The sequence below is a fragment of the Bidens hawaiensis genome, unplaced genomic scaffold, assembly GCF_021521415.1.
Source record: "Bidens hawaiensis isolate Kalapana, Puna unplaced genomic scaffold, B.hawaiensis_p1.1 tig00029063_1, whole genome shotgun sequence".
NCBI classification, from domain to species: Eukaryota; Viridiplantae; Streptophyta; class Magnoliopsida; order Asterales; family Asteraceae; genus Bidens; species Bidens hawaiensis.
Window position 1 is genome coordinate 108,658 of NW_027494792.1, and position 25,719 is coordinate 134,376.

The following is a 25,719-nucleotide window of genomic DNA, read 5'->3' on the forward strand; positions in this document are numbered from 1 at the left end:
TTGACTTGGGAGCACACAGTCAAAGCATAAGTGATTCATCAATGTGATTAAAATTTAAATCAAGAAGATGAGTACTTGAGTATTATGAGTGTGTTCGCAAATCTGATTATTAATAATCAGAATCAAACAGATTACTCTACCCTAAAAGTGATTATCAGTTTTTTCTTAATATAACACAGCAATTAGCTAATCGCTTATACTAAGAAGTCGATACAATGGGATTAAAATCTAAATCAAGAAGACGAGTAGTACGAGTGTGTGGCAAATCTGATTATTTATAATCAGAATCAAACCGATCATTCGATCCTAAAAGTGATTATCTGTTTTTATTTAAATTAAACACACCAATCAGATAATCATTCATACATATTACATCAAATGCCAATCCTATAGATACAACAGCAGTGGCTACCTACGACTCAAATGTTACAACTTACAACAAATCCTTAAAACTCATAATACATGCTGATGTGGCTATTCCGAATCTAAATAAACATAGATAATACAGCTAATTTGAAAGGAATTGACCTTCCAGGGGTTTTACTCTCATGAAACGAGCATAAAGCCTCACCAGCTACCTTCCATGCAAACCCGCACCTTCTAAGATCTGCGCACTTGATAGCATGGTCATAACTTGCATGATAAATCGCAAGGGCATCGTTGTAAATATCCTCGAGTTTCCTAGTACTTGATGCAAAATCTTCAGCCTCATATAACATCTGCATTATTGATTTACAAACGATTATTAAATTGTTTTCTAACTATACAAGTTGGTCATGTGACTAAATTAAAAATTTTAGAAGAACCGAGACCTTTTTATATTTATCAATCACGATGTTTGCCGAGTCGTTTTTTGATTCATCTCCAGACTGCAAGGCTTTAGACATATCCTGCCTGTATGACTCGTACCTCATCTTCCATAAATTTAAAACGGGGTCTGGTATCTCGACGTTAAAACACGGTAGTTTCCAGATATCTACATACCACAAAAATATTATTAACTGTAATACCTCATTAAGTAAACATAAATGCAGAGCTGACACGGCTCACCACGTATCAATGCGTTATCAGGTTGATACGTCTTTGCTGTATCATAAATTTCTCCTAAAATGGAAGAAGAATTATATGATTTGTTGGGATACTTCTCCAGATAATGGGGATATCTATCTGGCAATAAGCCTCTAGGAATGTCAACCTATTTCAGAAACACAAGAGAAATAATGTGAGTCTTGCTTATAGATAGTAAAACCTTTACTATAGGAAAGGTGAGAACAGTAGCCTAACCGTTTTTCCGCTTTTTGGTGCATCTAGTGCATCATAGTACAAATCAACCAACTGCAACAGTTTTTCTTTAATCCGATGCTTTTCATGAACATCATTTTCTCCCAAAGTAAGATATTGATCTATATATGCCTGCCAGCTATCAGCTGCTGTACCAGCTTCCTTACTGAAAGAGTAAACGTTGGTGCAGTGGTTTGTTTTAAAACTCGACCAGATTAGGCTGCTTTTGTTTCCATTTCAAATACTAGAGGTGGAAATTTCGACCCTTTCCTTATGAATGGATCAATCGGTTATGTTTTATCTAACCGTCAAATAACTAAAAAAATTAACATTGCTGATTGCTGACAAAATGGGTCAAAAGTTGAGCAACGTGAGCTTCTAATGAATAAATCATCCTATCTCCAATGGGTCAAGTAAGTAATACAAAACAGCTAAGGAAACGAGTCAAAAGTCACCCGAATTGTGTTCTTATAGAATAATAAATTATCCCAAAGTATTTTGTTCAAATTATGTAATTATTAAAAATATAACAAATAGAAAATTTCAACTAAGAAATAAAAAAAATAGTTGTAATCATATAAAGAAACCGTAGATAGAAATTAAAATTTTTCTGGAAAGCCAAACCAACCGACCCACACCAATGGCCCATTTTGACCCGAACCTACCCAAACCACTTGACACACCCATTTTGCCAGGTCTGAAAGTACATATATCGATCTTGCGTTAAGTAGAAAGGATTATGTAGCAATGGAAATCGCAAAAATAAACAAAAATGTTATAGAGGTAGGGTAGTAAAAAGTATAAAGTGAGGAAGCATACCCATGTTTTTGGGATGCAAAAAGCAGGGCTAAAATTTCATTCTCTAATTCCTCATATGAAAGCTCCCTAGGTTTCTTGCGAGGTGCACTTGGGGTTGAGTACTTTCTTTCCACGGTTCACTTGGTTTGAAGTAATGCAACAACTGAAATTTGTCAACAAATAGACAGATAACTTTTAAGCTTTTTGTTTTTTTTTTTCTTTTTTTTTGTTGACCCAATACAACAATAATCCGAAAAATTCATGCATACCTGTGGGTTTCTACAGACCCAATATGTATCTCCATCAAAATCACCATTGGCAATTTCGGTTCCGACTGATCTCTTGCCCTTTGTGGAGAAGAAAATACCATATTTAGCATTTCCAACAAATTCTTCCAATTTCTCTACATATTTTGCCTTTACAATGTGTACGTCCCCAAAGTCGAGGCCTGGATTTCTATAAACCAGAACCTTTCCTGGAATTTGACCGTTTTCTCTGCATAACCAATTACACAAAGAATCATAGTATAAAACTAACTCCTAAAATCTAACTGAATACAATGAGAATAACTTATGAAATGAAAAAGAAACTAATACTTACAGAATAATACTAACTTCATCACTGTTTAAGGTTCCAGTTGGATCAGCTGTCCCTATTAGATAATAACTTTCATTAACCGGAATCCTTCCAGCACGAAGCCCTTTCCGTTCTTCATTTGCTAAAATGGACAACCGATATTGAAGATATGGTTCATCAAGTGGAATCCCGGAACCAATCATTGATACTGAAGTTGCAGAATCATCCATTTGTGCATAGTTTATACCCACTGCACAAAGAAGCACATCAGATCAATCTGACTTAAAAAGGTTTTGACCCATTTATATACAAACGGGTCAATTTGAATTCATTAGTCTAAAAGTACCTCTTACTGCTGCACGGATGCTTGAGGATACTTTTTGGGCATCTTGCAATGCAATTTCCAGCAGATCCAAAAAGTAGCTTTTAGGAACACCTCCTACAGCTAAAAGTGCTATCAAGTTCTTTGACAGGGCAGCTTTCCTTGGTTTACGACTGAAAATTTAAGAATAGAAAATGCACATTAAAATTTTCCCAATAATAAACTAAGCCGTATAAAAATAGGGCCTTTATGGAAGTTCATTAATCGTTTGTCGAGAAGTTCATGTATGTTCGTTTATTTGATAAACGAGCAAACATGAACAAAAATTTTTGTTCATTTCGTTAAACGGGCGAACATGAACATGTCTTGTACGGTCATTTATGTTTGTGAGCGTCTGTTCGTTCATTACTTCATTTATTATCGCTTGATTATGTTCATTTATGTATGTTAGTTGACGTTTATTTAAGTTGGTTCGATTAAGCTCGTCATTATATTCATTTTAACTTTTTTGACCCATTACTAACTTAGTCTAGTACTAATACCTTTTTAGGCCTAACACATTGTTCTTCACATTACTTTTAACTAGTTTTAGATCAGTCATGTTTGTTCATATGTGTTCAGTTACGTTCGCCTATTCATGTTCGTGAACCATTCGCTTATATTTAACGAATACGAACATGTTCAGTTTCTTAATGAACGAGCACAACAAGAAAACCCCATTCGTTTAATTGGTCGTGTTCGATCGTTTGTTTGATTAAGGTTATATGAACGAAATCATTACAAGCCTATCAATAAATGCAGCTTGGTATAATAAATAAATATCCAGATTATAGGATGACAAATAACCTAATATTCACATGCATTAGGGTACACCTAAAATCAACTAATTGGTGTTAAAAATGAAATAATTACTTATTAGACAATAATGACAATATTATTAAAGTAGTCTAATAAAAATACCTTACGGAAACTATCTCCAACGAACTGAATGAAGTTGAACCTGAAAGCGTAGGATCTTTCTCGACCTTTATCATTGAGGGTCTGACTTGAATTGTTCCATTTTTAAGCTTAATAAAATATCAAGAAAATAAACATAACTAGTTGTTCTTTCAGGTATATCGGTTTATAAGAAAAGCAAGAACATTTTACCTTTTTATTTACCAGAAGAGTTCCTTTGACAGCATAGCCATCTTTGAACAAGCGGCACTGGACAAGCAAAGGCTAATACAAATGTAGAAACAAATGTTATGATCTAGAAGATTCTAAAAACAATGAAGCATTAACATTTACCGGTTCTCTAATGCAAGATTCTTTGCCTTTAATCCTAAGTGATTCTCCCTCACGCTTGAGAAGATCCACAAACTAGTAATAATTTGAGAAATAAAGAATGACAATCATAAGTTGAGACTACTTTACATTAATCACTCACGTAACAAGTCAACTAAAAGCCTTAATTTGAGAAATAAAGAATGACAGTGATAAGATGAGACTAGTTTTACATAATTAATCCCTTAACTTAAAAAGATAACTAAAATGTCATAATTTAAGGAATAAAGAATGAAATCATAAGTAGAGACTAGTTAACAAAATTAATCTCTTTAACTTAAAAAGTCAACAAACTTGATTTTTAACATAGATGTCCAATTTTACATTATTACGCCCCGAAACTTATAAAAGTCCAGCAAATAGGCCCCTCTTGTTTGCATGATTAAGTTACTAAACTTCATATGAGTGACTTTTTGTTGACTTTCTCGAAGTATAGGAACATAAGCAGAAAAAGCGAATTCAACAAAAATCCATCGGTTATTAGGACATGTGCCCATTTATGATTTATATATGATCAGTAGAAGTGTATAAATATAAGAAAAAACAATACTTCATAACCGTCATCCTTTGAGCCATCAGCTTCAAAGAAATCTTTAGCACATAAAATTGCTAAATCTTCTGAAATAAACCCCGTTCCGTCTGTATGAATCAATGGTTCCCCATCTTCATCACAAACAACAAAGCCATATTCATCCTGTGATCCATAATAACATGAGATAAAATATATATGTAGAAAAGTAAAGGAAAAAGTACAAGGCATTAAGATGAACAAAAAATGGGGATACCCGACAAGGGATGTCTTCGATTCTTTCAACATTCACTGAAGTGAGATCAACACGAAGCTTTATTGAATTTGATAGGGCAAGTGCACATCTGCAACCAAACATAAACGTTCTAGTTCAACCGGTTTAACCCATTTTGACCCCACTCAACCTCCACAAACGGAAAATTTGCAAACACTGACCTAGAGACGTATTTGGCCATGCTAGAGACCATATGCACATGCATGAATAGACACCTTGCCTCATGATTTGTTTTTCTCAACAAAATGCAATCGTCTTTCTCAGCCCACGGTGCATGAGATTCTTTTCTAATAAAATACCATTTTGCTGATGACCGTGGTTTCTTCGTATTGTCATCTTTATTCTTTTTCCTATCACCTTCTTTGAATGCTGAAAACATATCACATGCTTAAATATGATTTACAAATCACCATACCAGGAAAAAAAATAATCAAAAAGGAAACTAATAAGCTCACCAAAAAGACGATACTGACGCAAACCGACAGAAATCCCAGCAGAAAGCCTTTGACAAACAGCAATAGGGCTACTATGATTGGATGGCATGTCATATGGGTTTTGATCATCTATAAACTGGATGATTAACACGTTGTCGTCTCCAAGTTCCCTTTGTAAGTGAGTTCTTCTTGTATTAAGATACGGTCCCTGAAACGTTATTACGAGAAATAGCACCGCATAATTCCATCAAAGATATATTAAATCAAGATTCGAGATCCTAAGCGATTAAAAAAATGAAGAGGAACAAACTGCAAACCTTGAACTGTTGAGCTCCATTCGTATCCACATAGCAATGATAAATATGTGTCTTGCCAGAATCCCAATCAAGATGCTGCAATATGAAAGATGAAATAGCGGTTGTGAAACCAAAATTCAAATTCAATTGCCTATACTAAAATGTGAATATTTGCATAGCCAAAATACAATTGATGTAAATTGTCCTTTGGTTATTATTTCTATTACCGAAAACCATCTGAAAATGGACCTTTGTTGATGTCTACGTTGTAACTAATAATACAATGGCATAAACGAAATCAAATTGATACTTAGGTAACACTTAACGTTGTTTTGATTTTTTGTTATGTTGTGCAGCCTTAATGTAACCTTTAATACTTGGGTGATCCAATGTATAAGTTATCACTACGATTAATAAATAAATCATGAACAAGTATTGCATTATTACATACCATTGCCCTGTCACATCATTCAATGAATCTGCAACCATACTTGGCCCATATTTTTGCTTCAAAATCAAACATTGTCACTGTTTTCATTCTATTTATTTCAATGGCATCTTCAACAGATACCACATCTTCAAGCTTATTCCTGTTCACAAATTCGACTAAATTTCAGTAAGCGGATATAAAAGCACCCTACATAAACATTAAAAGCTGGATATTTACTAACCTCCCTACATAACTATATACCAAAAACATTTTCCTGAATTCGAGTTCAGAAAGGAGTAACGACTGCTGACTAATTGCAAGACTGTTTGTGGGGCCACCAATACTCTCACAGTGTGTTAAACTACGCTGATGTGGAATTAGAGAACCGTTGTGTGTGGCACTTGAAGTATCATAGAAATGGCTAGGGTTTGTACCCTTTAAACTTGAGCATGGTGAGAGTATCTGTTTCTCTTGGATCACAGAAAACTGATGTCTAGTATTTGAAGAGTCAAACAAGTGTTGACTCACATTACAACTATTTGTGTCATCTAGATCACGACCTGGTAAGAATATAAGTTGTTTTTGAACCCGGTTTGTAGCGTTTGAAGATTCGCCCAAGTGATAAGTGGAGTTATTCGAAATTGCATCCTCGAAACCTGAAAATGGCACGGGTGTAATATTCTTTGGATTTGAAGAACCATAGCCATCATTTGGAGATCTAGGATAGTAGTCAAGAATGGTTCTAGGGTTTAAACTAGAACCAGGTGACTCTACAGACTGCTTGGATTTCGGAGAAATGAAGTGCGCAGATTCTGCATCCCAAACAAGAACACAATTTAGCAATTATTATTATACAAGAGTACAAGACTTCTTGACTGTTAATTTGTTTCTTTATACAACAAACAGTTAAATTTAAATGTTAAGGTAAGGCTCATATAAGTAAACTAACAATCAGTATCATAGATACAAACTCAGATCAACGTACAATTCTACAGTAAGTATCATTATTCATTATTCTATAAGTAGTTAGAAATCGCGCCTAGGCACTGATTAATTGGAAATAGGCCCTCAATCGATTCGATTTTGGCTAATCGTACCTATTATTTGGAAATCAATCAAAGCAGTCAAAATCGGTCAAAACATGTCAAAATTGGTCAAAACTTGTCAAATTTGGTTAAAATCTGTCAACATTGGCCAGGTTTCGGTCAAAACTGACAAGTTATATATAAAATTTAACTAGGCTGGTGCCCGCGCCATGCAACGGGAAACGTAGACCTTGGTAATCATGTGATAAGTTTATGGGTGTTCATTGTTCGGTTTGAAACCGTAAAATCGTGATTTCACAGTTAATTTTTTTCTTTAACTGTTGGCCAATTGTTTTCAATTTCCAAAGGTTATGTTTTGGTTTTCGACGACAAAAAGCGTTACTACCGGTTTGGCCCACAGTTTAATTTAAAACCATCAAAACAAGACCGCAAACACCCCTACGTACGTAAAATGTTATTTTTTTAACTGAAAAAAAAATTATAACAATATCATACTCAAATTAAAGATAAAAATATGCTCGTTTTTATGGTGTAAATTTTTTAAAAAAAATATTAAAGTATGAAAAAGTTATTAACGTTTAAAAATCATGGGGGTAATTGGGTTAAAAGTGAAAATTAAAATAAGATATAGGTAAAAGATTAATGGTCATTATTGTAAATATTATTTAAATTTACAAATGTTAATCATAGTTGAGGGGGCAATATTGTAACTATATTAAACAAAATTGAATAACAGTTGAGTTTTAATATGAGAATGACTCTTTTGCCCTCATTCATGTTTATACCATATGCAATATTGCTTGTAAATCCCTTAAAGTGAAGCGTCTTAATTTGCCCTCCTCTCCTCTATTATATATAGTATAGATGTGTATACATATATTTGAAAATTTACAAATAAGCGCCTAGTGAGTCCTACAACATATTGCTAAGAACAATTCTACAATAAGTATCATTATTCTATATGTAATTAAATTTTGCACATTTAGTAGGCCTCTTTCAAGTTTCAAGCACAGTTATGACTTATGAGTGATTGACATGCATATGATGAAAAATCACCAAAACTGGATGCATAAAGTCTAAATCACATTAAAAAAATCACCAAAAACGGTAAGTGAAACTCTCACCATACGATGTCCAGGTGTGGGATCCGGTACAAATGAAATTAACCTGCTAGTGTACAAATAATTCTATACTTACAGTTTTTAATGAGAGTAATTACACTATAAAATGAAACACATTAATAATAACTACTCTAATTAAAAAAATGTAGAGTAATAATAGTTAATCTACTGTTAGCTTAATCATTATCGCGTTATCATAATTAGGGGTGCAATCAAGCCAAGCTGTTCACAAGCTACTCGAGCTCGGATAGACAAAAATCTCAAAACGAGCGAAGCTTTTCCGAGCTCAAGCCAAGCCTCAAATAAAGCTCGTTTAGTTATCGAGCGCCAGCTCGAGCCTTGTATGGGAAGCTCGTTTAGGCTCGTCGAGCCTTAACGAGCCTTGTGTGTTTATAAGTTTTACCTATTTTGTACTTCTATGTATTAATTTCACACTCCGCAACCAAGCTTAGGTGCGATTAAGGTACTACACAAGCTCGATCCGTTTTCTCAAGATAGATAAAAATAATTAAAAACAAATATAACTTAATTATAAATAACAAATGAGCCGAGCCTAACCCGAGCTTGAAAAAACAGCTCACGACCTGAGCTCGAGCTTCATAAAAAGAGCTCGAAACGAGATTACTAGGGGCGCAAACGAGCCAAGCCGCTCACGAGCTACTCGAGATCGGCTCAATCGAGCCGAGCTTAATCGAGCCCGAGCCTAAGCCTAAAAGTAAGCTCGTTTAATAAACGAGCCTGAACCCGAGCTTCACTTATCGAGCTTGAGCTCGTTTGCGAGCCTAATGAGCCTATCATTTATATAATTTTTTAAAATATATATTTAATAACAATTAATTAATATATGTAATGCTATGAAAAATTAAATAAACATAACTAAATAATATATATTATTTTATACATTAAATTATAATTAATAAAATAATTATAATTAATAAAATAATTATAATTATAAATATATATATAAAATTAATAAATAGTAAACGCCGAGTAAATATTCACTCACGACTCAGCTCGAGCTCCGTGTAAGTTAAACGAGCCGAGCGCTAAGACTAGTGGCTCGTTTGCACTCCTAATATTAATTACGACCTAGAAATAATAATAATAATAACGACAGCAAAAACATTACTGGAATTGCTTGGAGGAGTTCCATCAGTAACCGACACCGGAGGCGATCGCTTCTGTGGCAACACAGGATCCTCCTTAGGTGACGACGTGGCACTCTCCTTGTTCGCCATAAAACAAATGAAACGCGAAAACTCACGGATTCCCTTGGAGTTGTTACCGATTTTATTCAAAATTTCGATCGCCTTTGCTTCGGTGAACTTCGATAATGACCGGCGGTGGTACGTTTCTCGTTGTGCAGATTTTGGTGATCAGTTGTTCAATTGAAGGCTGTAGAGGAACAAATTCAGTTGAAGAAGAAGAATCAGTCATTATAAATAATAATGTGATCGCCGGTGGTGACGTGTCACGTCGACGGTAAGGGTTATGTGAAGTTGCTGGTGACAGTGAGTGAGTGTGAGTGTGATCTCAAGTAACGGACGGAATGATGGATTTATGGAAGGGCAAATTATTTAAGTTCAGTTTTTATATTTTATTTAATTCTACAGTCGGTTACTGTTTTGTGTACCAGGATGGAGACAAAATGAGACCTCAGCAAAAATAAACCGGCTGAGTCCTGGTAATTTTTTAAATAAGTTATTTGTGTGAATTACCGTTTCATTTTAGGGATATATGCGACTAAGGGTGTTCAAGAAATCTGAAATTCAAAAAAATAGAAATTTGAACCGGAACCGAAACCCAAATAATCTGATCCGAATTATTATTCGGATCGGATCGATCCGAATATCCGAATAACTAATTCGGATTTGGATATGGATTTCAAAAAATTCCGGATATTTCAGATTATTAGTGTATATAACCAAGTCCATTAACATTAACATTTACAATAACTTTATAACTATAACTTTATTATTCGTTCAATCAACCTAACACACCATAGACAAAAATGTCATAAGACTCCGTCGTTATACTCTCTAACACTACTTAACTTCCTTATTCTTGTAGTGTTTTATTTTATTTTCCACTTTTGTATGTTTATTTAATAAAACTTAAGTTTGTGTATTTGTTATACGGATTATTCGGATAATTTCGGATTATCCGAATTCAATTCGGATCGGATACGAATGTCCCTAATTTGGATCGGATCGGATTTCAGTTAGAGTTCCAAAATTTTCAAATCCGATTAAACCGAATAACATGTTATCTTATCCAATGAACACCCCTAGATGCGACATTTCACCTCCCTCTCTCTCTATGTTATGGTCACTATGAGTCTAGTAACTTTCATAATTGGTCATCCTAAGTCTCGTTCCCCTTTTTAACACCATATGGGGTATTTTTGTAATTTCACTTTCACGCGTTTTGTGGGACCCGCCTTTTTCACTTTATTCTTTTTCTTTTTTAATTAATCAAATTATTAATTAATTACCGAAAAAATTTCCAAAATTGCCTAATTATAATAGGAGATTCCATTTTTGTCATCTTAAATAAAAGTTTCCAGAAATGTCTCCCACAAACACGTCTTTAACGACGTGTTAGGCCTTAACGAGTATTTCACGACCTGTTAACCTCTAACGTGTCTTTCACGACATGTTAGCCCTATTAATTGTTGTTTTTAATATTACATTATTATAATTAGTTTAATAGATATTTGTCACTTCTTTTATAACTTATAATATATAAGTTTATATATAATTTTAAATTAAATACATCGTTGAGACGTGTTTATTTTTCTACATGTTGTCATAAATTTTACTCAAAATCGAGTGTTAAATTGATATTAAAATGTTCAATAAATGTTTAATAAAATTTGACCAGTCTCGTCTAAAATAAAATTTATGCCAGCACGTTGATAAAAATAAGTAAGTCTCAACGGTATATTTGGAACTTTATAAAACTTCATGCATTACAAGTTATAAAAGAAATGACAAATATGTATTAAATTAATTATAATAATGTAATCTTAGAAAAAAAAAACAATTAATATGGCTAAAATGTCGTGAAAGACACGTTAGAGGCTAACATGCCGTGAAAGACGCGTGTTAGAGGTTAACAGGTCATGAAAGACACGTTAAGGCCTAATACGTTGTTAAAGACATGTTTGTAGAGGACATTTCTGAAAACTTTTATTTAAAGAGACAAAAATGAAATCTCCAATTATAATTGGGTTATTTTGGGAATTTTACCCATTTCTTTTTTTAACCTCTTTTTGATGACTTTTTGTCTTTTCTAATCTCGTTTTTTATCGTGTTTTCACTTTAATTACGTCATTATTTTTCTTAATCCATGTTAATTCTCCGTTAATGATGTTTGGCGCCATTGATTGTTGGCGTAATTAACTGTCTAACCATGCCTTAATCTGGTCTCAAAAGACTCTGTTGGTCGTTAATGACGCCCTGCGTAATTCACTTTTGGCTTCTTATTCTTCCTCTTTTTGCCCTAATCTCCTCTTAATCACCATGTTTTACGTGTTTACCAATTCTCTTAGCGTTATAGTTTCGTAATTAACGCCCCGGAGTTCGTCATTAATGCCGTTAATGACGCCTCTTAAACATTCTTTGTCTTCTTTTATCATTTTTTAATCCCTTTTAATTAATTAATTAAGCTAAGGCTTACTACAGTAACACTTTTGTCCTTTAGCGCTAAGCCTTACTACAGTGACTCTTTTGTCGTTTAGCACTAAGCCTTACTACAGTAACTCTTTTGTTGTCTGCGTAAGCTTGGTCTAGATAGTTTTGTTGTACGTATGAAACTCCACAACCGTAACCGTAGCCCGGATAGTCGTGTTGTGCGTACGAAGGTTCACCTACGTATTCGTAGCCCGTACAACCCTGTTAAAGGACCGATCATAATAATTTGGAACACCCAGCTCATTAAAATATCCGTCTAAAAGATAGTTGGCGCTCCACCGCGACATTGTGATAAAATTTGCGAATGAATGTTTAAGCTGGCGATGAAAAAAATTGAGAATGAATATCTAAGCTAGTGATGAATCGTATATATAATATGCTCCATATTAACCAATATAAAACATATTTGGAGAAAAGACCGACTTGATTTCTGAGACTCACCTGCTATGCATGTGATACTGAGTCAGATACAAGGTAAGAGACCTTTCTTTCACATTGGGAAACAACGAGAGCATAATATGCTTCATATTGCTCAATATGAAGCATATATGGGAGACTTGATCGTGGACCCACCAACTATGCACTTAATTATGAATTAAGTATGGGGTAGGATACTTTAGTCTTACATTAGAAAATGAGGATGGCCTAATATGCTTCGTATTAAACCATATGGAGCATATTAACGACATCAAAATTGACACGAGAGGGTGCCAATATCACCACCGTTATTCAATTCGATCATGTTTACTTTTTGGGAAAATTCCCAAAATAAGTATTTATGAAAACAAATTTCGAGTTTTAGGTATCATTTGTAAAAGATTTCAGAAATAGATGTTATAAACCAGTCGTGACGAGTAGTTTGTAAAAACTAATTAGAACTTGCCACGTATCCTTAAACTAACCGTAACGAGCACGTTCACTAATCAATTACTCGTCACAACTAAATATGTTTCATACCTCGTAATCAACGCCCACGAGTAATTCATAAGTCCTTTAGTCGCAATGAGTAGATTATAAGGTTAAACTAGTTGCGACGGGTGGATTATAATGTTAAACTAGTCGCGACGAGTTAACTACTAATAAACTACTCGTGTAGGGAATGTAAACCGGGTAAACTAGTCGTCGCGACTAAAGGACTTATGAATTACTCGTGGGCGTTGATTATACGAGACATGCAACTTATTTAGTCGTGACGAGTAAATGATTAGTGAACGTGCTCGTTACAGTTAGTTTAAGGACACGCGGCAACTTTTAATTGGTTCTACAAACTACTCGTCATGACTAGTTTATAATACCTATTTCTGAAATGTTTGCAAATGATACCTTAAACTATAAATTTGTTTTTATAATTGTTTCTTTTGAGAATTTTTACTTACTTTTCTGTTTTGTGATGGCCACTAAGAAATAAAAGCTTCTAGAGGAATATTCAAATTTTAGTGGTGGCTTACTTTTTTTGTTTTGTGATAGCCAATAAGGAATGAAAGCTTAGGAAGATTCAAATTTTAGTGATGGCTAATAAAAGTAACTGTGAAAAGTGTCTAATCTTCATTCGGGCCTTGATAGTCTTCGACTGTGAATAGTACTCGTTAAGGAAAACGTGCTGCATCTCGGCCCAGCTCTCAATACTGTGCATCGGTAGCGAGTTGAACCAGTGTTTTGCTTTGTCTTTTAATGAAAACTGGAACAACCGCAACCGAACCTCATCTTGATCATAAGTACCATCACCAATAGACCCGCAAATAGCTGAATAATCTGACAAGTGTGAATACGGGTCTTCTGATCCCAGTCCGTGAAAATGGGGAACTATGTTGATGTAGGACGGACGGGATTTAAATGTCGGTTGTCCCTGCACACGCACCTGTGGGACAATCGGTGATGCACCATCTGAAATAGCAGGTCTGAACCGACTGTTAACACCCTGAACCGGAGGCCTGTAATTCCTCTGTCTAGCCCTCGGTTCCTCAAAACCTCCCTAATTAACCTGAATCGGCTGTCTCTGTTCCTCCCGATATCTGCCTATACCACCTCGATCAAGATTCCTGTTCCTCCACTTGTTACCTCTCACCCTAACTGGTTCCTCAACCTCATCAACCTCTTCAACACGCAAACCCGCATTGTCATTTCTCGGCCCAACTTCCTCCTCATCTCCCTCTTCTTCGTCTTCAGTGTGAATACTGACATGGTCAAAATCTTGAATAATCGGCTGTCACTGACGAGGGGTATTGTTCGAGGCTGATGGCCGGGGTCTTTCATGGTTTCGGTTTCGGTTTCTGGAGTGTCGGGCTGAATTTTAGGGTTGTTGATTAGTGTTTATTGGTGGTAGGTCATTATTTGGTGGGTTTTGATTATTCGGTGGGTTTGGTTCGGGTTGGAAAACATTAATTTCGGGTGGTGGTTCTTGGTTTTGGTTTTGGTTCTGGTTCTGACCTTCCATGTCTGGCTGTCTGATCTGAGCTAGGTTCTGCCGAGCTATACGTTCGATTTCTGGCTCGTAAATCAGTGGAGAACCTCTTCCTGAATGGCGAGTGTGCATAAACATGTTACCTGCACAAACAACACACCCCGCGTAAAATGGGAAAATAAAATTAAACTAAAATTAAAAACAAAAACTAAATTAAACTAAACTAAACAAAGAAATCAATTAATCACAAAAACACTAAGCGCACTAACTCCCCGGCAATGGCACCATTTTGATGCTAGACTGTCGCTATCTAGTCAAAAACAGTTAAATCAGTGTTCCTAATCACCTAAGCAAGCTAGGGTAAGTAAAGTGTCGAACCACGAGGAGTATGTGGTCAGTGTGCAGTGACAATGATTCCTAACATTATGAAGATATTCAATTAACTAAGTGCTGATCACACTAGCAAACAAGTTGGTTTTAATATTAAACGAACAATTAATTAAGTATTCAATCAATCAAACAAAGCAAATCACACCCGGGAATCCAAGCAGTTAACCTAACAGCAAACTCATGCAACTTAACAGATTAACAATCAATGATCAATACCGATTGACTAACTAGATAAACCTTAAGCATCCACGCTTACTAACACACGGCACTGGTTATCAAACAGTCCCTGCCAGTGTGACTCAACTAAGGGAAAGCGTATGCTTCATCACATTCAACTAGTCAAAACAATCATATAAGCAATTATCATAGCAACTGGCACAATAATTGTTCTGATCGAAATAAACCTAAACTGACTAAGTGCACAATAATACTAGACATCAATCTCATAGATTAATCAAAGATAGTTACAATCAATTCGTTCTTAATACATGAGAAAAACCGAAAGATACAATACTCTACATCCCGGGTATGACTCACGGGAACTAGCCGCGCATCGGCATCTCTCGGGCTTCGGTTATGATCTGGTAGGCCATGTATGATGCTTAGAGATGATTGGAAGTGATGGGGGCTCTCTCTTCTGCTCTGAAAATCGCCTGGAAGGTGAATGGGGCGTCTAAGGTCGTCAAAACAATATATAACATCAAACCCTAACTTTCCTGTCGGTGGGGACCATCGCGTAGCGCGATGGTCACCCTCCCTGGACCATCGCGCTACGCGATGGTCCAAGATAACTTCATATTTAGATTCCTCTCGTCGAGAAACCTAAAATTTATATATTATGGGTTTTGTAACTCATTTTCTAGCCCAGGATATGCTCATTTTTACTTCCTGGTCGCTTTTTGTGAACCCATCTTGTTCAGTTTTAGCATCGGCTTTAGGTTTCTCATCCAAACTCTTCCCGGATCCTTATAACACTTCCTAAGACTTCAATTTATGCTTTGGTCTTCCCGAGATATCATTCCATGCTCGTACAAGTCTCCAATTTAGCATCTTTAACGATCAATGACCTGAAATACAAAAGCACGTATGAAGTACCAAAGTTCTAACAATATACTAAATAAAACTACATAATTAACACACTAATATATATACAAAATACCCGAACATCAAGTATAGCGAAAAAAAACCCGAATCAGGAACCGCATCCGAAAAAAATATCTGAAACCGGTTTTTTTATATCCGATTTTTTAATATCCGAGCCCGTACCCGACCCTACCCGTAGGGTACGGATATGGTATGCATTTTAGTACCAAAACTCGTATCCGGAACCGTGCCCGATTTATACCCGGTAATACTCGGAACCGGTTTCATACCCGGAACCGGGTTTTTCAAATACCAGATCTATACCTGGAAAATACCCGAAAATACCCCTTAAAAAATCCAATCTATACCCGAAAAAAACCCGGAAAAAAACCCCAAAAAACCCAAAAATAGGGTTTTTTCAATACCCGAAAATAAGGTATTCAAATACCCGGTTTTAGAATACCCGGTTCCATACTCGACCCGAACCCGATGCATAGGGTATGGTTTTTAGAGACAATACCCGGACCCGAACCCGACCCTGGTATTCCAATACCCAATTTTCAAATACCCGGTCATACGCGAACCCGATTCTATACCCGAATCCGGGTATTTAAAAAACCCGATTTGTGCACCTCTAATTTTGAGTGCTGGTGTGGGCAAAAAAAAAGAGAATTAGGGTATGTTTGATTGGAGGTAATTGAATGAAGAGGGAATGGAATGAGAGAAGGAATTGAATGGAGAAATGAATGAAATTGATCATTCTATTACTTTGTCTTGTTTGGTTAACCTATGTGAGTGAAAAGAATTATTACTTAATGTTGTTTGGTATCCAAAAAAATTATAGGAATGAAATAGAAATAATAAAATACTCCTATCCCAAAATATTTTTTTAGCAAAAAAAATTATAAAAAAAAAAATTAATGGCGACTGTGGTGGGGTTAGCTATGGCGACGAAAATGGTGGGGGGCAGTGGCGACGGTGGTGGTGGGATGGCGGTGATAGCATTGGTAGTGATGGTGGCGACGGTGGTGGTGGTGGTCAGGCGGCGAAAGTGGTGGTGGCGGTGATGGTTAGGCGCGTGGTGACAATATTTACGGTGGTTACAGCGATGATGGTGGCGGCGGCGGTGAGGGTGGTTGCACTGGTGTTAGGGTGGTGGTGGCAGAGGCGGGTGGTGGTGGCGACGGTGGCGGTCAGGTGTTGATGGTAACGATGGTAGTGGTGGTTGTTGTTGTTAGGTGGTGGTGATGTTGAGAAAGTAGGGTGAAGGAGGAATGTAATAAAAAAAAGAAGGGTGGGAAGGAATGGTTTTGATGGAATGAGATTCCATGTGTAATGGATGATTCCATTCCATTGAGCAACCAAACACCCCTTTTTTCATTCCCATGCAATGAATAATTCCATTTCCCTTATCATTCCTGCGTACCAAACGCTACCTTAGTTTTTGTAAAAGCTTGGGTCCAAAATACTTTTGACATCTATATTTCACGCATAAATTCGTTATTTCGGGCTTTTTTCTTTCTTTCCTTTTCTTTTCCCTAGGCCCACTTGAGTACGTTGTTACGTTTATTTATTTTTCTGACTATAAAGTTGGGGTTTCCAACATCATTTACATTATATACGTTTATTTATTTTTCTGAGTATAAAGTTAGGGATCTCCCGGTAGGCCCAATTTATTTATAAAAATTATATATTTTTCTTTGAGAGAAAATATGTATCTAAGAGCATTTCCAACCCATCCCCTAAAATTATGTGAGGAGGGTTTGTAAATTATAGGGTGAGGTTGTGAGCGGTTGTGAGTGTAAATTACATGGTGGAGAGAGAAAATGTAATGATTTTTTTTATAAATTATAGGGTGGAGAGAGAAAACTGTAATGAAAAAGGTATAAAAAATATTATTTAATTGAATAGGAGAGAGAAATGTGGTGTTTTTTAGTGTAATTATATGATATATATGGATATAGGGATAGGGAACAGAATGAGAATGCTCTAACCTATATAATAAAGGAAACCACAATATGCCAGCTGGCACCTTCACAATCATCCAGAATTTTATTTTCCCGCCTTACATTATTTGGAGTATATCCTATTCCACGGGTGATTAAGAATTCCAAGTTTTCTTTTCTTTCTCCAGCAAAACCTTTTTCACCATTAGGGTTCCTCTTCAGAGTCATATTCTTCAATGAAGACTTTTTCATGGTTCATCTACCACTGATTCGTAATACCTGGATTTGTATGAACAAATAAAAGAACAATAGGGTTATCCAGATAGTTGTTATGATTCTGATTTCTCACCACCACCGTATTCCTAGGTTCGATTTCGTAAGGTATGTGGCATCAACAATCTTTGGTTTATCGATTTAATCTGTGTTCGTATGAGTATCTTGCTTCCTTATCTTCTTAATTTGTTCTTTTTAATGTGTCGAATAAACACCAGATCCATTCCTTTTCATCAATCTGATTAACCCTAAATTGATTTTATAACATGTATTTTGGAAGATTATTGTGACAATCGTCAATTTCAGGTTAACTCCTTTAACTCAACTCCGTAAATTCAAACTTAAGATCACTGAATCTATAACGCACACTTCATTACATTTAAACTAGGGTTTAAATGACGCTTAACACTTACTACATGTGTAGTCTTTCGGGAGTTGCACCAAAACGTAAACGAGTTGACGCAAACGATTGATGAATAAACGAAAAACGTCAAAACAGTAATTATGTGATAATTATGTGTTAGACTTATGTGTTATGTGATAACATGGTTATAAACGTTAACTCAAGACGTAAACTAGTTATTTAAGTTAGAAAAACAACAATTGAAAGTGGAGGGGCCAAAGTGTAACATAGTATTCTATAAATACTATGTTATAATAAACCCTAACTATTATTATTCTTTTCCCCAAGATCCCGATCGGAACCCACCCTCTACCTCCCTTGGCTGCCGTCACTTTTACACACACATTCAACCATCAATTTCAAGTTTTGATCGAAGATTAAGGTGCTAGGAAGGTATAACCGACTATCCTATGCATCCTTTACACTTAATTTTGATGTTTATTGGGTTAATTGTAAACCCTAGGGGGCCGATTTTATGTGTATAGATAGTTACTATGATTGTTGTTGATTGGATAATGATTTGATAACTAGATTGGATATTGTTACATGTTAATTGCTTGTGTCTTTGATTTGAGTTTAAACAAAAACCCTAATCATGTATGTAATGTGTAATTGATGTGCATGGATGGTGTTTATGGAGTCTATAGTGTTATATGAATGCATGATAGTTCATAGATTGTTAATATGTTGAGTTTGGATGCAAACAGGTTCTGGACAGAATGTGTATTTGATGTTTAAGTGACTGTAACGAAGTGTAAACGTGAAAATTTGTTGAGATTATTGGTACTACAGTAAACTAGGTTGAGTCTAGTTTCTATAGAGTATAAATTTGTAATTTTTGGACAAGTAAAGGTTAACTTTTATGATTTTACAAAAACGTTGTGCAAAGCTGAGCTGTTAGACCTGCTGTTAGGTTGTTTTGTAAATGTTATATCTCATGAACTACGAGACCAATTGGGTTGGTTCCACTTCTGTAAGTTGACTTATTGAGTTAGGAACCTAACCCAAGTGGTCTTGCATTTATTGGATTTTTCGTTTAACGGGAATTGCAAATAACATTCTGTTGCGCATGAATTTGACTGTTGTGAGTTTGCTGTAATGATTTGATGATTGTGAGAAAACTATGTGGAATAAAAATATAATAAAATATGTTCTAGAAACCTAAGACATATATGCTTCTGTGATGATTTTTGGTAAATTAATTGAGATGCTATGATCGGTGGAATAGTACAATCTTTTAAGTAGAATTTCTGTCTCGGTGAAACTAGCTGCTGAGTTTTGTGAAAACGCATGAAACATGATACTTGCTATATAATTGTTATGTTTTGACCAAATTACCCTTGCGGGGAATAATTGCTAATTGATTGTCATAATTTGACCAAAATGCCCTTACGGGGAGTAATTGCTAGTGATGTGCTTTATGAATACATGACACGTATATGATTGCTTACACATGTAATGTATCACAAATACATTTGTTAAAGTCACACACGATTCACAAACGAAACACGAAACATGTTATGTGCATAGGTATTATGTGCCGGGTCTAGAGACTCGATAATATTCCGACACTTAGAAAAATCTCTTTGTTGTTTTAGAACGCTAGAGAGATTTTTTCTGTGACGCGCATCTTGGTGATTTAATTTGGGAATTTCTTCGCAAACAGTGAGTTTCACTTTCCCCTTTTAAACTTTTTAAACGCTTTTCTCTTGGGGGAGATAACATACTCCGAACGCATTTAAGATTTTGTTAATATAGATTATATATCACTTGTAAAGACTAAGTGGCAAACGCGTAAACTAAAGTCCTTCATAACATCGAACCGGTTAATATTTGGATAATAGCGAGTCATTGTTGAGTAGTACTACTGGGTTTGACAAACCCCACCCAACGCTAAACTCGACTGGAGGTCGAGCGGGTGTAATCTTGGCTAAACACATACCATGGTCTGGATGACCTGGTGGCAAGGCAAATTGATAAACAGTCAGCTTCGGTGTCGAACACTTAGTAATACTTGCTTTATAGGCTAGCTACCTATAGATATATAATTGACATAACACTATCTGTAACGCAAAACGCTGTAACGCAAAACGCTGAACGCAAACGCTAAACATTTATTTTTATATAACTTGTGAACTCACCAACCTTGTGTTGACACTTTTAGTATGTTATTCTCAGGTTGCCGAGGCGGGCGCGCGGTTTAGGAACATGCATTGATTGAAAAACGCTTTTGTTATGCAAACTTATTTTTAACGGTTATCTTTGGTTTTAAGTCGTCCTGCATGACGCAACTTTTGGTTAAAGGTTTTTACGCTTCCGCATTTAATTACTCGTAAACGTTTTCATGGTTTTGAAACTTTGTTTTATGGTTTGATTATAACTAATAATTCCGATCCTGTTAGTTCACACCCTCTGACGGTAAAACTCCGTTAGTGGATTTTGAGGGTGTGACAATTATAATGTAACTAATGAAATACTTTAATATTGTACAATAATGCCAATTAGATTTCTTTAGTAAGCGCATCAAGTATATATATTACTTTCTAAAATTCATTTACATGATTTTTATCTCATGCGGGTCAATTTGGATTGTGTTTTATCTCAAACGTGTCAATTAAAGATGTGTTTGATCTCAAGCGGGTCTATTCAGAATGTCAGTTATCTCAAATGGTTCAAATCATATTATATTTTATTTCAAACGGGCCAATTCAAATTATGTTAAATCTAATACAAAGTTGTAGCTTTATGCGTGTGAGAATCGGGTAATCCCAATTCCTGTAAAGATTCTAATATATGGGCCTATTATTGCTTAATGTTAAGCTGCAACTTCGTTAACTTATTTTCCGAAGAACGGTTTGAATCTCAGAATGGCAATAAGTCAAATAAGGGATCATGGTGCCTTTTATGGTTTGCAAATAATCAATAATGGCAATAAGTTAGGATTCATTAAAAAGATACCATATGCCCATATCTCCCTATAAAACCCGTGTATTACAGATTGTTTTGGATACTTGTATGATCAATTGTTGTCTAAAAAAGGTGGGTGAACCTGTTTACTTAGCCAGGAAAACGGTTAAGTTGCACATGACAACCCATTTGATTAAACCGGTTAAACAACTTATTGCTATCTGTTTATTAAATGGTTACCCAAATCCATATTATTTTCCCGGTTGACCTTTTTTTCATGTGCTTTATCTACTTTTTTTGTTTTCCCGATTTACCCTTTTGTTCAACTCAAAATTTTCTTTGATTGTCTTTGCAGCCATCGAAAATGTTTATTCTTGATTTTGTTTTAAACAAAATTTCAGTTTAGTAGCATAATTTGTGACATGCAGAATGAGTTTGGTAGTTATCAAGGCGTATTTTTTTTATGTGAGGCTGTCAGGCCTTCATAGTTGAGGGAAATTTTAGGGTCCAATAATGACTTAAATGGCAATCATCATTCATCCATCACATGCTGACTAAAGAAGGTGGACTAATCTCCCTCTCAATCTAGGTGATTAAGAGACTGGAAGAGAGTGAAGGCACATGGCTTGGGCTCCAGTTTGCAGGACACGGAGAAGTATGTGTAAGAAAATTGTTGGAACTCTACAATCTTGTGGGATCATGACATATTTTAAATATACATATGTCCTAATTGTTTTCATTATTTAACCGGTGTAATATAAGGGGCTAAAAGAAATATCAGATGTCGTAGACAATAAAATCTTAGATTTATTAATTATATATATGTTTTTGAATTATAATTGTAACTTAACTTTTTATTTATCTAATCTATAAATCTATTATGTAGTTCATTTATATTTTGATTATTTTATAAAGTTAACATTTTTCAACCCGTGTATCACACGGGTACCTAACCTAGTTTCTAATATTTAAACCTAATTACCTAATTCATTTAAGTCCATTATGTATAGATAACAAATTTTGCATTTCCCATACCGTAGCCCAGTAAATAAAATTAAAACTAAACATACTAAAAATCTTTTATTTAAGGCCCAAACTTTTTCTTGCATCCAAAAAGTTTTAACGATTCTCGGGAACGGCACTGGGAAGGTATGCTGCCATGCAACCCATGACCCAAGTACATGGCATACACCAAGTTAATATTTTGTGCATCAGTGTCTTGATATATATAACGCGCAATGAAAAGTTAAAACACATATGGTATGAAGAATACTAGATAGCATGCTGGCATGGAGTTCTTGGGACTCAGGTTCAGTTTTTGGGGTTTGTGGATTCTATGTTTAATTTTTAACAAAATAAGACCTGTTTCAATCACCACTTTAATTCAATTTACACCCGCGCCCCTAACGTTAACAAAGTTACTCTATGTTCCAATTGTATTGAATCGATGTTAATTAGGTGGGTTTAGATTAAACCATAGATAACTTTGTAGGTCCTCTAGATGGATCTCAAAACTTGACTCAGATCAATCCGTGTTGTTGGTTAGCGGAAATCACCAACGACACTCGGATCTCGGATCTTAGTTTGTTTGGTTTATTTTCTAAAAGAGAGAAAAGGATAGAAGTGGGTGAGAAAATTTTTATTTCCAAGAGTTGTGAAAGAGTTGGTGTGGGGAAATGGGTTAAGTGGCCTTTATATAGGGTCCCAATTTCTCCAAAGTTTACACAACAAACTTACAAAATAAACGTACCGAGTACGTACTACACCGACTAAAGCAAAATAAAACTACATATACAATCCTAAAAACAATATATAATATTGGCCCTACAACCCACACTCTATTTACTCACAGCTTAATACCTATATTGATACATGAATTCAATGAGACACTTTCATATTCACCAGCACCCCCAACATAGTCCCACTCCTCATAACCAAACTTCTCACACTTTGCTACAAATATTCTGTCTACAATTCTTCTTACATGTAACTTATCAACTGAATGTTATTAACAACCTCCCAACACACATCATTGTGCAATCAAAAGCTCCAATCAATTATGTTACAATAAAACCATGCAATTCATAGCCGTTACAACATTTCTCCTATAACAATCATGAGGAAACCTTCCAGTCATACATTCCAACCCCACACAAACAGGTATGCTTTCATTCCATCATCTTTTCTCTATGCATACTCTTTTTATTCTTTAGCTATGTTATTTGTATAGTTCTACTACTTCATAGATACTATCCTCACTTGCTTACTAGTTACTACTTATTTCTACGAGTTACTAAGTTAGCATTAGTGATAAATCTTGAATTCCAAAACACATATGTTAGTTACCTTCAAATGACTACCACCTGTTTTGTGTAGGATTTATTTAGGTTTAACTAATTGAAAGAAACTGCAGTTGTTGTAATGATAAGATTTAATTACTTATATGTTATTATGTGTTTGAATTCGAGTTGCTTCATCTGTTAGAACTGAAGGAGAAAATCACAATATATCTCAATATCTCACTGTTATAATTTGATGACACCACACCACTTTTTAACTTCATGAAACAAACACCTGTTGTAGCACTGCTTTCTGTTGTTAAGTACTCTAAACTTATGGTAAACTTTTAGCATACTTGGTAAAGGACTTTAGAGACCATATTATGATAAATATATATCTATACACGTATTCAAACTTTGGTTCTATGTTAATAATATTCATTGTTGTTTTGTATTATATATTGTTTCACACAGGCTTTTTAACATACAACACCTTTTGATGTAGATCCAAATCCCCATGGAAGGCATGCGTAAAAGTGCAAAAACATGTACCAAACCTACGTACAGACCCCGTCCGACTTCGATTAAAAATGTCCATAAGGATATACTGGTGTACAACATATTCATAAGGCTCCAACCTAAGTGTGTAGCCCAATGTAAGACCGTATGCAAACGATAGCGTTCATTACTTTCAAAAAAAAATTTTATCACATCCCATTCTCGCTACTTTCAAAGAAGTTACAACCAAAAAATTATAATGCTCAAACCGTGGCGCACCACAATCTACTCCCTTACTTCAGCATTCCCGGATCCTATGTCAAATATTGTCGTCTCACTACCAGACGAGGCATATTCTCAAGAAGTCAACATTCTTACAACTCTTAATGGCCTCATATGTTTATCTTGTCGCAATACTAATAAGTTGGTCATATGGAACCCATTAACAAACGCATTTAAAACTCTACCTACCACAACCACTAGAGGCATTTTCAATACACAATCTGACACTGTGGGATTCTACTTACAACATCCAAATGCATATACCCTCTTACATGTAAAGCGTGACCGCGATATCACAAAATTATACAAGTACTCTCCAAGATCAGGGGTCTGGAAAAAAGTTGCCACCCTAAACGAATACCAGCTGGGAACAAAGGACCATCAATGGAAAACCAGAACATTCAACAACGGAGTTTTGTACTTTGTTGTGGAACCCGAAAATTTAACACAACGTGTTCTGTTGTTGGCTTTTGATGCTCACACAAAGAAACTCAATAACCCAACCTTCCCAAAACTTCCAACAACACCCATAGATGCTCATTTGCTTGTCATTCACAACGACCTCCACATGTTTGTTACTCACGGTTTCCCGTACTGGACCATAGATTTATGGAAGATGACATCTCATGCATGGACAAAGGTATGGGTATTCCCTCCAATAAGGCCTATGCTAACAGGGGTGACCATAACATTCATCACCACAACCGGCAAGTTTATGACTGTATCAGATGATGGATTTACAAATGAGATAGACACGACTAAGGACGGCGACAACTCGTACTATTCTTTGCCATACTATAAAGGAAAACAAGCCATTATTTATACAGAGACTCCAGCAACCCCATAATGATTTTGTTTCCATACAAACTTTCACTTTCTACCTTTTATCCCCATTATTATATAATAATAATAATAATAATAATAATAATAATAACAATCATGCAAGCTTAGGATTTTGTGTTCTTTATGTTTTACTTGGTTTAATGAACTATAAATTTTGTTGTTTGTCCCTTGATGTCCCAACCTATTTGTATACATATATGTCTTCTATATACTACCATTGTTAACGACATACTTAACTTTCTCTCTCCTCAATTGATTTTGTCGTCTTCTATTATATGGTTACAGT

At 35.4% G+C, this 25,719-nt stretch overlaps 1 protein-coding gene and 1 pseudogene across 2 annotated transcripts; one reads left to right on the forward strand and one right to left on the reverse strand.

Moving 5' to 3' along the window:
* Positions 1-439: 439 nt before the first annotated feature.
* On the reverse strand, positions 440-9,870 carry LOC143578207 (putative RNA-dependent RNA polymerase 5; annotated as a pseudogene). Its single transcript, XR_013143220.1, has 19 exons — positions 9,563-9,870; positions 6,508-7,078; positions 6,288-6,426; positions 5,858-5,932; positions 5,562-5,748; positions 5,268-5,475; positions 5,089-5,176; positions 4,854-4,997; positions 4,268-4,339; positions 4,127-4,198; positions 3,938-4,044; positions 3,002-3,150; positions 2,680-2,905; positions 2,349-2,574; positions 2,101-2,242; positions 1,285-1,447; positions 1,051-1,195; positions 813-976; positions 440-719 (listed from the first exon to the last, which is right to left on the reverse strand). The product of XR_013143220.1 is annotated as a putative RNA-dependent RNA polymerase 5 (transcript).
* A 14,697-nt stretch (positions 9,871-24,567) lies between these two features.
* LOC143578208 (uncharacterized) lies at positions 24,568-25,437 on the forward strand. Its single transcript, XM_077061862.1, has one exon. The coding sequence runs from the start codon at positions 24,568-24,570 to the stop codon at positions 25,435-25,437; it is 870 nt and encodes a 289-aa protein (XP_076917977.1).
* Positions 25,438-25,719: the final 282 nt, after the last annotated feature.

Bases quoted from the DNA above. Each gene is read 5' to 3' on its own strand.
- LOC143578208 (XM_077061862.1), top strand. From the start codon at position 24,568: ATGCTCAAACCGTGGCGCACCACAATCTACTCCCTTACTTCAGCATTC.